Source organism: Neodiprion fabricii, chromosome 4, assembly GCF_021155785.1.
Source record: "Neodiprion fabricii isolate iyNeoFabr1 chromosome 4, iyNeoFabr1.1, whole genome shotgun sequence".
Lineage (NCBI taxonomy): Eukaryota > Metazoa > Arthropoda > Insecta > Hymenoptera > Diprionidae > Neodiprion > Neodiprion fabricii.
This window is the reverse complement of record NC_060242.1, coordinates 36,276,559-36,290,918: the sequence shown is the minus strand read 5'-3', so window position 1 is coordinate 36,290,918 and position 14,360 is coordinate 36,276,559. Positions and strand designations below refer to the sequence as shown.

Sequence of the window (14,360 nt, the reverse complement as noted above, 5' to 3'; positions counted from 1 at the left end):
GCGCGGAGAGCCTTCGAGCTTTCGAGCTTTCGAGGTTCGAGAAGGTTCAGATGACCTCTCGTCAACACGCGTCGAGCTTACGTTGAAAACGGGGACTGTTAGCCGATGCCCTGCCGGATCGGCTCGATGGCAAAAGATTTGGTACAGTGCAGAATCATAGATTTATTTTATGGGGCCGGGGTTGAAGTTCAAAATTTGAAAAGTTTCGAAAGCGCCGAATTCCGAATTATTTTGCGGCAAAACTTGAAGTAAAGAAAATAAACTTTGAAGAAACGAGAAAGTTTCGAACGGTCGGAAAGCCAATGGCTCAAAGTTCCGAAATGCAATGTTCCGAAAATTCAAGTTACGATTGAGCAAAGTTCCGATAGAGCAGAATTGCGAAAGATAAAATTTCGATAGAGTAAAATTCCGAAAATTAAAATATGCTGAAACAACGTAGTTTACCCGACGAAAAGAAATGTCAAGGTGGTGAAATATCCCCGAGCCAGAAATTTATGGAACTGAAAATGTTCGGTCGTTCGAAATTTCGATATTTCAGATTTTCAAATTTTCTCATTTCGGCACTTTCGGAACTTTGACTTGTCGGAGTTACGCCCTTTGGGCATTTTGTCCCTTCGAAACTTTGAGCTCCGGGCTTCGTGCCATTCGAAACTTTGATGTTTCGTCAAAGTTTGATTTCTTTACTTAAAGTTTCGCCGGCAGATGATTCGGAATTTGGTGCTTCGCGAATACCTTTCTCACCAGGAATTTCAACCCCACCCCCGTTTATGCACACCAAGATGGTGGTAATGTAACGCACGGCTCGACACGTGCTCACACGTTCGAATTCCCTCCTTCGTACTCGTGCACTCGTGCATTCGGTGGTGTGGGTGCAACGGGTACTTTAACGATGGGAGGAAGGGCTCGACCAACGAGAAAGAGAAGGAGGATAACACCCGCGGTCTCTTCAAACGGTCATGCTCTGACGTAGATATTACGTTGGGTAGAAAACAGGATAACGGGAGACCGGCAGGACCAAGGAGAGCAGAGACCGAGCGATCCTCGGGCACTTTGCATACCTATCCACCTTTGTACCCTCGGCTGAAAGAAGGCAGAAAATATTGGCCGTGCCCGAGGCTCTTTGACGAGGAAGATGACAAAGGTTCGAGAAAAATTCCCCCTTACATTTGTCCTGCTCCTTTTGTCAAGTTTGTACGTAACTACACGGAGCGAGCGTAATTATTCATATTTCGAATTTCACATTCCTACGAGAAAAATGTCTTATTTTTCTATCCTATATACGCATTGTAATACACACACTCGTACAATAATTGTTCTTCTTAAGTGGAAGGCTCGCAATCATGAAAGCAGCTGCTATATGGGCCCGATTTACGGTGCTCTAATTTCGTCCCTGACAGTCGAGTCGAGTATAAGGTACTGTACATACAATGTTGCAATCAAAGTTACACAGTTTCAACGAGGGTATAACTTGTGATACAGGACTGTTTAATCGGTTCATGAGGTGTGTCCGCAACTGCAGTCTGCAAACAGATTCACACGTAGACCGAGCTTGTGGGATGAAAAATGAAGAGGAAAAAAAGTATCATTGAGCAAACTTTCCCTCGTAATCGATCAACCCAGTTGTTGAAAAGCACTTTACCGGATTACTGTAACGATAATTCATCTTGATTTTATTCTTTCTCTCTCTCTCTCTCTTTCCAAGTGACGCTCGTGTTTACGCACAACAACCTCATCCTGTAAGACTGGAAGACGTGAATCTCAACGTAAGTACGTTACACTTATACTCCGTGGAAACGTATGTAACGCATGCACCTACGTATGAACACACAAATACAACGTATATACGTTGTACATGTTATACACGTGATGCGGCACTAGTATAACCGCGGTGACGAAGAAAGAAAGAAATAAAAACGAGGTTGTCTCGTCGCAACAGAGGGTCATAAGTAAATTGAATTATACTCTACAGGGGGCAACGAGTTCAACTGATTCCATCCCGCCTTACAACTTATAATAGGAGAGTGTTTTTTTAAACTCGGCCTTTAAGGGCCTCATAAAATTCTTACTGCATGAAATTAATCGCTACAAGATTGATAATATCTGTTGCATGCTGCTGCATATTGTCAGCAATATAGGCATAATCCGTTCGGACTGTCGAAACTCGCAGGGTCAAAGGTCAGTGGAAAAAAAATTGTCCGATCTGAACGGGGGTCGTAAATACGCCGGTTTTGAATTTTTCAGATATTATGCTAAACCGTTACCATTTACTTGATGGACAGAAAAACAAGGAGGAAATTGAGAATTTCAAAAAATTTACAAAATACGGATTATACGGTCACAATCAGAGCATCGTATTGTGCTTAGTCAGTATGTATATGCATGTATATTATTTACCGTCAATCGTCCGTATCTTCTGAGATTTTTTATTATTTCTTTGAGATAAAAAGGTTTACCCTTTTTAAATAAGATCCATGTGTATATACTTCAGTGGCGTAAAATTTCCACAGCTGAAACGTGGAAAAAACCAGGTCCTGCGGTACAAGGTATGGGCGAGGTCACGTGTAAGGAGGGAGATTTGGTCGATAACTTTTGAAAAGCAAGATTTATATATATATATATATATATATATATATATATATATATATGTGTGTATAAATCGCTTCCCGTTCACCGAGTCGCGTCAATATTTTGCCAAGTAAGGAGAAAAATATTGATCTTCAATCGTATGTCGACGCAATTTTTCAATGAAACTTATGTGTGTGTGTGTGTGTGTGTGTGTGTCTATCGATATCGTATTTAAAAAAAAAATCTTTTCATCGAAACGTACATGTTGCAAAATTGACGATCTCTGTTCAGTAATTCCAGGCGTCTGGAGATCGGTGATCAAGCTGCAAGTAACATGGGTGTATGCATGGATATACAAGGTAGCACCCAATGTGCACAAACTAACCTCCGACTATGGGTAAATATTGTCCCGTTTATCATATATTAAATAAATGGCTCATTCGAGTCAATATCTTATCTCCCAGATAGTGCTCATATTCAAAGGTATTATTGAGCGACGTATCGATGTATCGGGAACAGTATCAGAAGCGCCGTCGGTTGGTCAGCATCTCTAAAACTCCTGGACGATCTTGTAACTTCATTTCGATTTTTTTTTTTTTATTTTCCTTTCCTTCATACGTGCTTCTTTTTGACTTAACGAGTCTCGTTACGCTGAGAGAATACTTCTGCATGGCCAGGCGACACAGACATATGGTGGGATGCAGGATCCTTTTGGTCCTGGTCATCCCGTCGATGTACTTTCTCTGCGTCAGTATTTCACAACTCATTGCCACCGAGTCAGGTCCAGAAAATCAGGACGCGTTGGGTGAGTGACTAAATAATTACTTTATTAATGTTAAATGCTACGCGTTGCCGAGCATGCTGCTGGTGGATATCGCGTTGAAAAAGGATATGAGACTGCTAGGCGAGACCGGCTTCAGCCGCACACTTCTGGAATATGATATTTATTGCCGCATACGGGGCAAACCCTGCAGATTGACGATTCTCGCCTCGGTTCTGTTTTACAAGCTTCAATTATATCGTGGTCAACTGCCGAGTTACGTCTCGAGAAAGCCAATATCGTGGGAGTAATTTGCTGCTGTAACCGCAGGGAAAGTAGATTATTAAGCTCTGATAGAAGCGATATTTCACACCGCTCTCGGGGATTAATGAAAATTTACGAGTCTAGAGTCCGACGACACTGATTTACCGATTGCAAAAGCCATAAATATCGCTAAGGCATAGCTAAAACCCGGAAGGGTGTGTAGGCGGTAATAATAATAGATGTGTAGCTGGGAATTGAGATTATCGAGAAAACAAGCTTTGAATCGAAAATTCAATCGAATATGGATAGAAAATTCAGTCATTGTTGTAATTGTCCATTCGGCATTGTCACCCGAAAATAATGCAGGCTAAAAAAAAGTAGTGAGCTATTTCTTTTTGCTACTCAAAAATTGGAAAACATATGTTCAATCAGTCCAGCGCACTTTGTCGTGTCACATTTGTATCAATCAAACGTGACAATTAGTCGGAACCGCGGAGTGACACTTAAATGGTAATAGCACAATGGAATTCTATAAGTAGTCTGTAATTTCCCGACTAGGCCAATGACCCAATTACATGTGATCCGTAACAGTTGAGAAATCTGTATAGAAAGTTTGATCGAAAATCGATAGAATATTGAAACTAATTGGTATGTCATATAGTTTAATCGTAAATCAAAAGATCTGTGATGGAATACATCACAATATCTTAACTTAAAATCTAATCGATACGCGTTCATTGTTTTTGCGAAGAATGCGTTAGCGTCATAAAAATTAATACAGTTGAAGGGATAATATGGTGTCGAAATGCAAGGCGCTTGATGCATTCGCATGTCTATTTATCTATTTACCGTCCAGTGTGTGTTTACCTCCTTTCTTACTTCACTTTGTAAGCTCGCGCAAATATACACAGGTTGCAATGTAGTTTTGACGCGTCGATAAGGCCGCCTATCGAGGAATCAAGTTTACCTAATGATTATAAATCTACAGACTGGCAAATCGGCACGTATAAAATATTCTTTGAAATCTGCAGCAATAATAATCTGACTATTCGCAGGTTTTATCGTATGTGGGAGTACAGTGAACCTACTTGTCACTATCATTTATGTCGCGCACCTGAAAATCAAACAAATCTCGGACCTTGATCAATGAATTGTGCCCTACATACTCGCCGATAACGGGAGAGTCCTTGAATATAATATCAATGTCTGTACACATCGATATGATATAGCGTTACGATAATATACTATTGACAATAACTGGCGTTTTACAGTTGAGCGTTTTAACTAATGTATATGTATTTTTAATCACCTTGGCACTATTTTAATGAAATCAATGTGTGAAATCTGCTGAGGGGACAAGGATTAAATGCCTAATAACAAACATAACATGTATATTGCAGCACGTGAAATTATCATAAATGCATAACAATATATAATAATAGAATACCTATCTCTGGGATAATAATCTGTCACAAATAACAATCTGAAATACGTACCGAGATGGTGGAATTATCTGTAAACGTTAGTCATATAATCGTGTTTAGCGATTAAAGTACATTTTGAGTGTTGACCAGCTATAATCGATCGAAGGACGAGTCTTAAATTTCTGAATCTTGTTTTTCCTTTGTCCTGTGATTCGATTCGTTTTACGGAATGGATGAAAATAAACGTACGATTTGCGAGTATGCGCCAGTTTGCGATCGTGGGCAGTCCCGAACGCGTTAATTGAGGTTCAGTTCAAGAAAATAAGAACTCCAAGCTGTTGCGCGGTAAGAAATTGCCTCGAAGAGGGGCGGAAGTTAATGGCCTGCAGGACACGTGAGATGTAAGTCGGATGTCACAACAGAGCCGTTTAAGACAATAGCGCGACTGTCTGCAGCTTTATCATTTCATCCGTTCAATAATCTGGTATCGCCCACAGCGGCTTTGTCTTATTCACTTCGGTCTCTTGGAAGCTTATCTCCAATTACTGAATTCCAAAGCCTACCTCTTAGGCACGATCTTTATCCCGTGCGATCATTCCCTGCCGGTGACTCACGATCAGAGCCGTATATTATACACACATCGCCCGATTATACCATTTTTCAGGATCTCGGAAGCTCCTGTGGATGGACAGCGCGGATCCTCTACTCGGAACTGCCAACTGCTCAGCACCGGCTATTCAAGAATTTCCACCGGACGGTTTCACACGGGAACAACGCCAGCACGGATTTGTTGCCATTCATTTCGCCATAGCTTCGTACCTCTTCCTCCTCCTCGCCGTCGTCTGCGACGATTTCTTCGTACCATCGATCAAAATGATATGCGACAGTTAGTAATCAGCCCATTCTACTAGGTACTTCAACCGTTCCGTAATGCAGGTAGATGGGATCCGTAATTTCTCTAGTATTACTACGGACAGTTGTAATTGCTCAAGCTGTCGCCATCACGGAACATCCCCCATCGGCATAATTGTAATTACCTATCGCTGAATACTCATCACAGAGTGTAACCGGAACTCGATCTAAATTCAGTACATTGAATATTATTAACTCAGTTAGCATATTTCCACTGTTAATCTCGACCGCAATCACCGCTATATATACATGTATACCTATGTATGTGCTCCAATTACACGCGCGTCATTAATTTCCTCGCAGAATTGGGAATGACCGAGGATGTCGCAGGAGCGACCTTCATGGCCGCGGCTACATCCAGTCCCGAATTGTTCATCAACATAGTGGGGACCTTCGTCACGGAAGGAGATCTCGGGGTTGGGACGATCGTCGGGTCTGCGGTCTTCAACATCCTTGCTGTACCCGCCTGTTGCGGGCTGTTTGCAACCCAGGTTTGTACTTCATTGGCGACCGGTTCATTTAGAGGTCTTCGACGACGTTACACTCCCGTTGACTTTCAGGTTTTAAAGCTGGACTGGTGGCCGATAAGCCGCGACTCATTGGCATACGCAGTCACCGTTGTGCTACTCATCCTGACCCTTCGAGACGGTCGCATTGAGTGGTACGAGGCTCTGATTCTCGTTATCTTCTACCTTGTGTACATTTGCGGTTAGTCAAGTACCCCAATACGTCTCACATGTCGTTCGAGAAATTCTTCCCTAACTGCGATAGATTGTTTTGCTACCTCACGTCTCGGAGGTAAATTGAGATTACATATTCATTTGGAACATTCTCGAAATAATTATGGAACTTCTGGGCAAAGTTGAAAACTTTTCCCCGCAAGTGGAGCCAGTTTGATCCCATCGGAAACTGATTACCAGTATCTCTTAGTAACCAGGTTACATTTTCCGGCGAGACTAAGGATTTTCAAATATCCTATATTTAGTCGGTGTCTTCCCGTCCTACCAAACAGGCTACCCACTTTGAACGTATATTTACTTTCCTAAGTAGATCCTTGACTAAGCCAACCAGTTTTACGAAGACACCACTTCTGTTACAGCCATGATATTCAACCGCCGACTTGGCGCCTTTATAAAGGGATTATGTGGGCGGAAAACAATGTTTAAAAATTTATCGGAAGAAAGTCCGCTCCTTGTAACAGGTAAGAATTAGATTGTGAAAAGTAATTGAGCCGAGGAATTAGTAACAAAGAAACCAACAACCTTTTGACAGAAAAAGCGAAGAGCAGCTCCTTAATTTACAACATGGATGACGATACGGAAGGTACGCTATTAATTTTCGCTAACTCGATCGCTGATTCTATTTCAGTTGCAAATTAATTACGAACCTTGTTATTGCCCAGAGGACGAGATAGTGAATCTGACACAATGGCCCGAGGCTGGATGGGAGAAGGTTTGGTGGTTCCTGACGTGGCCCATCAACCTGATGCTCTTAATTACAGTACCTGATTGCAGGCGACCTTCCTTAAGGACTTGGTACCCGTACACCTTCGCGATGTGCATTGTATGGATCGGTTCCATGTCCTACATTGTGTCGTGGCTCATAACTATTATTGGTAAGAGATCAGAGGCAGCGCAGGATAAAAGGTCGTTAATTATACCATTGAAATATCGCATACCCAAATTTCACAATTTGTGCGAACCTAGCAACGACATTTTTATTTTGCACAGGTGATACTCTAGAAATCCCTGACTCGGTAATGGGCTTGACCTTCTTAGCTGCAGGAATGAGCGTACCTGAAGCTGTGTCAAGTGTGATCGTGACCAATCAAGGTAAAGAAAACGTTATTTCAACTAGTGTCGGAATTTTTACGTACATCATGCCTACTTCTGTGTTCAAAAAAGCTTTTAACGTAGTTAATTTTTAATTAAAAACGTCTGACAGGACGCAAAGCTATATCCAGCCAAATCGGATGGCTGAACCTGGTCATCAATTTGTCACATTTGCAAATGACTTATCACCACGTTTTTACTTTCAGGTCACGGATCTATGGGGATAAGCAATTCGATAGGATCGAACATCTTCGACGTACTGTTATGCCTTGGCCTGCCCTGGTTTGTAAAGGCGGCCTTTTTGCCCCAGTTTCCCGGTGAGAACTTCGTGAAAATAAACTCCGAGGGACTCGTCTATAGTTCCGTCTCTCTTCTCTCTACGCTAGTAATACTATACGGTGCTTTTATATGCAATAAGTTTAAGCTCGATCGTAAGGTTGGCATTTACTGTCTCGTCATGTATGCTGCATTTCTGATCCTCGCATCTCTAATCGAACTCAATATTTTCTTCCCAGTTAATTTACCCACGTGTATTCACTGACCCGTGCACCACTTTTGTATAAAAATACTCAAATTTTATTTCTCAAAATATTATGGCTTGATATATTAATGCATGTTGTGTCGTCTCATAAAATATGTTTTGCATCTTAAAAAGACAATTATACATTACCACGCGATGCCTATTAAATTTATTTCATGTTCCCTGATCTAGTATTAAAACTTAATCTTGAAAGTAGTGATCTATTTGATAATATTAATCATTATTTAACGTGTTGTCATCCCCTTGATCAAAAAATGAAACATTATCCAGAGTCATCGATCGTCTGTATCAATACTAAATAAAAAAATAAAAAAATGAATAAATGAACATCAATTAAATGTCATCACTTCGACGGATAATTGTGCACGTACTTCATGAAAAAATGCATAAATTGAGGGAAATGCTAATGTTTAAATTAGAAGCTATATGCTTGTAGAAAAACTGTAGGATGAAATATTTTTAGCATCTCCATCAATCTCGGTAAGTGAAATGTTTTACAAAAATCTTATCAAAAACAAAACATAAATCGGTTTTAATTGTTTGGATTGAATTCACGATGTGTTTCAGGAATAATGAGAAATTAATACGATTGCACACACCAATCAAAGTTAGAAATTGGACACCAATAAGTCTTGACTACCGACATCTAACTATGATACATTGTACATTGGCGAGGAAAAGAATTTGAAATATCTATCATGAGACAAAATTTATCAATTACCGTGCGCCTTATTGAAGGCAATCAAACGTCACATACTCTGATGGTAAGAAAAATATACGCCTAGCTGCAAGCAACTCAACGTACAGAGTGCTCCGTGCAGTAGTGTCTGTTCTTTCAATTATCTACGCGTTATGATTTATAATTCATATTAATACGAATCTACATGGTTATTTCGTTCAACAGTTTAAAGCTGCTCGACAAATTTGAGTGACCGACAATCCAGCGGCTCCGGCAACAACTCCAATTTCCTTCATCTACCGACTAGATTGTAATTCGAAACAGTTTCTTTCCCCAGCTTAATTCGATAAAAAAACCGCAGGAATCGGTCGTTTCCACCATTTACTGAATCCGTTGACTGAAGAATGTAAAGATACCGCCAACCACCTCCAAACAACTCCTACGTTGACTGAAGAATATAAACACAGTTGCCCCTAATAGGCTTTGGTGTGACAACCTTATATCATCGTGCGCTTGCGCCCCCTGAGATGTTCCAACGGTAGAGTTGAGAGCTTATTGCAGAACATCAGAGAGTTACCGATTTCGACATGATGCTGGCTGCATTCACCTTCCGAGTAACACAGTCTTCGCAATGGTAAGCCCAAGCCAGTACTTACTTACGTAAATACTTCACTTGCGACTAACTAAAACAGCGTTTCGATTATATGCCTACGAAAATTCAAGATTGAGGGAGCAAATGAAAAGTTGTTGGGATAATTATGAATATTAATGTTATAGAATACATGGAGGAGTAGGGGGACGAAGATGACGAAGGTGGTCGGAGGTGGTTGGAGGTGTTCGGAAATGGTAGGAAGTGGTAGGAAGTGGTAGGCGCTGGTAGGAGGTGGTAGGGGGTGGTAGGAAGTGGCAGGCGCTGCTAGTGGTGGGGTAGTAGGAAGTGGTAGGACGGGGATGATCGAGTTGATCGACAATTCTAAATTGCAGTCGACAAGTAGTCTTACGTACTCACTTTGTACCGACTCATTTTCAAGCTTCCATACCGACACAACTTTGACTGCTACAAATGTCGGTGCGAGCCCGTTAGGTAGAGTCGATAGAACAAACCCTCCTAAGCTCCCAGGCCCACCTGGGCCCACTTGCCCGCCGAAAACTGGTCACAAAAATTTACCCAGGGGTATCCGTCTTTATATTCTTCAGTCAACGCTGAAACTGTAACCACTAGGTCGAATGATAATCGTTTTCTATTACAAGCACAGGCCTTTTCTGCAAACGATGATGCGAGCGGATGTACGGTCTTTGCTATCCTCGCCACGGTTATCCAATGACGTCATCGCGCCTAACTCACAGTAACCCCACCAGATGGCGCGAAGTTGAGCAAACGCGATCGGCGCCCATTTCTCTTCCAAAGTTTCTTCTCTTATAAAGAACATAGTCTTCTGACAGTGAAGTGTTGTCGACGCCCAGTTACTTGTGAGTTTTTCGGATTTACTTGATCAAATATCAACCGCCCCGCAGCGTCGGGCGTGTAGCGTAACAATATCACAACTGCATACGAGACGTTGGTTACATCTGACTTCGGTACAAGCCTAGGTTCGTTGACCGGAATTGACAATGTACCTGTACCCAGCAAAATGGCCACTCTAAAAACACATTCACCATGCATATGCGTATTTTTCTCCAATTAGAACCTCGGTTTAACCGATGTACACAAGCGGCGTCTCAGCCTCCCGGAACTACTCCGCAATCTCCCTCTCATTTCTATACTTAATCACAGCTCGTAATGAATACGCATGCAGTAATTCGTCACAATCGCATTGCTATCCCCTAACTCTATTACTATCTCACGTATAGGAGAGTTGCTCACATGATTGTACGTCCTCCTCAGCTGTGTGGCAATTTCAAGCATTAGTCAGTCCTGTCACGCGGAAACCTATTTTATTTTATTTTATCCCCTACACTGTTTGTCTATTCACCACCCCCTTTGTTTTTTATTTCTGCCTTTATTTCATCTCTGAATCACCCTTCGAATTCCTAAACTGCCTGTAAGCACGGTTTAGTAGACTTATATCTTATCTATTCCAAATTCCAGTTCATGATTCGGTCTATTGACAGGTAGCAAAGAGCGAGAAGACAAAAATGCAGACAATAAAATGTGTTGTGGTCGGTGATGGAGCCGTGGGTAAAACTTGCCTCCTTATTTCGTACACCACAAATAAATTCCCCTCCGAGTATGTGCCAACTGTATTCGATAATTATGCAGTTACGGTTATGATCGGTGGAGAACCATATACCTTGGGATTATTTGATACCGCTGGTGAGTATTACTTCAAACTTCATTTCTCTATTGGTTAATTGTAGTGCATTTTGAAATTTTTGTTCCGAATCGTTCTTCACACGGCAGATTTTGGAAGGATAAATTTTTGACCAGATTTGAAGATTCCCAATTGGAAAGAACTCGATAATTGCTGAGAAAATTGGTTTACAAAAAGTTCTATAGATCACCATGGATAAAATGATACTGAAATATTGTTCATACCAAGTTTTTGTTAGAAATTTATAATACCGATGTTCAATTATGCCACTAAATCACTTTCCCGATTATTCAATGCTTATACAAACACAAATTTCATTATTTTACAGGCCAAGAGGATTATGACAGACTACGACCACTGAGTTATCCTCAAACGGATGTGTTTCTAGTTTGTTTTTCAGTCGTCTCCCCATCTTCATTTGAAAATGTTAAAGAGAAGGTATGAATTTCTTTTCGTTCCCTTCTTACGAATGTCAGGGTGATAGCGAGCTTTTAGTTGATGCGAAAAAACAGAACCGGTAGCCAACCCTGAAATGTTTGCAGTGACATTTAAATCAAAATTTACCCCAACTATGATGCAAAAAGACTTCTCAGATTGTTGCTTAGTATCGAATATTATCGGCTTTATAATTCATTTAAAATGTTGTCGCTACTTGCAGTTCTGTCGAGGCTCTCCAGTGTTTGTGAATTACACGATACTCGAATACTTATAGTCAAGAATATAAGTTTTATTGATATTGTCCGTGGAGTGTATTTGAAAATAATAACATGTACTTATGTCTTATCAGTGGGTACCAGAGATAACGCACCACTGTCAGAAGACGCCTTTCCTATTGGTCGGAACACAAATCGATTTACGAGATGATGCAGTAACTATTGAAAAGCTTGCAAAAAATAAACAAAAACCGATAACAGGAGAACAAGGAGAGAAGTTGGCCAAGGAGCTTAAGGCTGTGAAATACGTCGAGTGCAGTGCTCTAACGCAAGTATGTGTCATTCAACATTCATAACAAAATCTCGTCAATCCTCGTGTATTTGTAAAATTAAAATATTCACATTGTACATAAACAGAAAGGATTGAAGAACGTGTTCGATGAAGCAATCCTGGCTGCACTTGAACCTCCAGAACCTGTTAGGAGAAGAAAGTGTGTCCTTTTGTAGGGAGGATATTTTCAATCTCCATCCCACTACTACGCGAGCACGGCTGATAGTGCTCCACATTGTAAGTTTTAAATATACTATCAAAATAGAATGGTACAGGCCTTGAACCATATATGCTGTATCCATTGATCAATTGGCATAAGATATTCCAAGGAACCAGACGCTTAGGTATTTATGTATTCAAAATGAACAGCAATCTTGCTAAATACGTCTTGGCATCATAATTCACAAGTTTATCAAGAATGAGTATATGAATGTTAGGAATAAAATGGTTCTCCGGAAAAACGATGGAAATAATTTTCACGGGGAACAGATGTTGGCTAGGATTATCAAATTATTTGAGACAAAGACGGGCCCGCTGCATTGCCTGATTTGTATTCGTCAGGCTGCTTCAGATTGAGGAAGAGACAGTATTTTCCGATTTATAAAAAGAAATAAAAAAAAATGAAAAAAAATGTAACACCGAACGTTTATAGTGCAATTAGTTTACAAACACGCATTATACATTATACATAATATTTAGATATATATTTGAGGGTAACCATACTCAGGTAAGATAGATTAATATCCTTCGTGAGATAATGAATTACTTTTTGTTTAGGATGGACTACGGTATTAAATGTGAATACCTTTCATGATCCTATAAAAACAAAAACAATAAACACATAAACATGAAATGAAACAGCCATCCTGGACGGGAGTAATCCTCCATGAGTTCTAAATAGGGAGCCACGCCACTCTAATATTGAGTAATCAATAAGGCATTTTTAATAATAAGTTACTAATGTGAATTTTTTAATAAATTAATAATGAAAGAAACAATTAAGTAAATCCGTTTTTTTCTTGATCAAAAAGCGCACGGACGCCAGAGAGAATATTTTACCGTTTCCGTTATGATTCCGATAGAGCAATTTTGCGGCCGGTGATAATGTTAATGTCCACTTGTCACTTGACGTTGAAAGCTACGATAATTGTCGCGTTTGTCGTTATTCGAATCACAATGAAAACGACTGACGAGACACACCTACGATTCAGTTGTCGATTAATACATCGCGCGTGTGTATTATGAATGCCCATCCCTCGTACGTCCGTGCTGGTATCTTGTAAGTTAAATAAATCATGTATATTATATCTAACACAGCGTGTATATTATCTGCATTGTATAACTTTGTTCAATCAGAAATGTTGAATTCAGTGTCGCTCGTCTTATCGATTTCTTATAACTTGCTCACAATTACACGGTTACGTGATCGACGCGTGCATTTACGAGGAAACCAATAACACTATTTTCACTAATTATCATACTCCAATATTTTAAATATTACGAAGCATTTTCTCACAGAGAATTTCAGTCTTACCACATTTTATTCATTTCCTGCATACCCTATTTCGATCCTAGTCGGACTTTAAAATCGTTACTATATTCAATCGTTATTAAAAAACTACGCGAAATTTCAAAAAATATATAATACAAGTTTCGTGAAATATCTTTCTTTTCCCAAACATGTTACATAAAAATGTAACTTGACTACCTTTATATAAACAGCGCTTTAAATCGTGACTTTGATAATAAAATGATGAAATTAGTTTAGTTTGAACTCGTCAATGCATATTATACATGATACATAAATACCATTGTACATTATAAAATTTATAAATATATCACTTCTCATAGAAATATCAATATTTTTTCTCAAAGTTTCTTATATACTTACGCATTACGATTATAACGCTTATCTTAATACATTTATACTTAAGGAGGTTTAGCACTTGTAAAATACCAATCTAAGTGCGCCAGAAGATGTCTCCAACCAATGAGTCAACATTTTTTAATCGAGAAAATTAATTCAACTAACGAGCTGATGAAAAAAAAAATTAATTACTAAATCATGTTGATAAAAAAAATTGATA

The 14,360-nt window shown here is 39.8% G+C and overlaps 2 protein-coding genes across 8 annotated transcripts; both read left to right on the top strand.

The window, feature by feature from the left end:
- The first annotated feature begins 2,915 nt into the window (after nt 1-2,915).
- LOC124180171 (sodium/potassium/calcium exchanger 4-like) lies at nt 2,916-8,561 on the top strand. 2 transcript variants are annotated; one of them, XM_046565316.1, is made up of 9 exons: nt 2,916-2,962; nt 5,678-5,899; nt 6,229-6,416; nt 6,486-6,633; nt 7,025-7,126; nt 7,198-7,248; nt 7,328-7,540; nt 7,656-7,757; nt 7,964-8,561. In XM_046565316.1, exons 1-9 carry the CDS (start codon nt 2,959-2,961, stop codon nt 8,296-8,298), a joined length of 1,365 nt encoding a protein of 454 aa, XP_046421272.1. In that variant the 5' UTR covers nt 2,916-2,958; the 3' UTR covers nt 8,299-8,561. The 2 variants fall into 2 exon arrangements, with proteins under 2 accessions (XP_046421272.1, XP_046421271.1); XM_046565315.1 differs by lacking the exon at nt 2,916-2,962 and adding an exon at nt 3,109-3,370.
- Nucleotides 8,562-10,358: 1,797 nt separating this feature from the next.
- On the top strand, nt 10,359-13,271 carry LOC124181184 (cdc42 homolog). 6 transcript variants are annotated; one of them, XR_006870395.1, is made up of 6 exons: nt 10,391-10,567; nt 11,090-11,291; nt 11,618-11,727; nt 12,077-12,274; nt 12,360-12,510; nt 13,051-13,271. XR_006870395.1 is itself a non-coding variant. In XM_046567501.1 (5 exons), the coding sequence occupies exons 2-5, from the start codon at nt 11,114-11,116 to the stop codon at nt 12,447-12,449; spliced, it is 576 nt and encodes a 191-aa protein (XP_046423457.1). In that variant the 5' UTR covers nt 10,359-10,447; nt 11,090-11,113; the 3' UTR covers nt 12,450-13,271. The 6 variants fall into 6 exon arrangements, 5 of the variants coding, with proteins under 5 accessions (XP_046423457.1, XP_046423456.1, XP_046423454.1 ...); XM_046567501.1 differs by having other exon boundaries at nt 10,359-10,447; nt 12,360-13,271; XM_046567500.1 differs by having other exon boundaries at nt 10,390-10,567; nt 11,094-11,291; nt 12,360-13,271.
- The last annotated feature ends 1,089 nt before the right edge of the window (nt 13,272-14,360 follow it).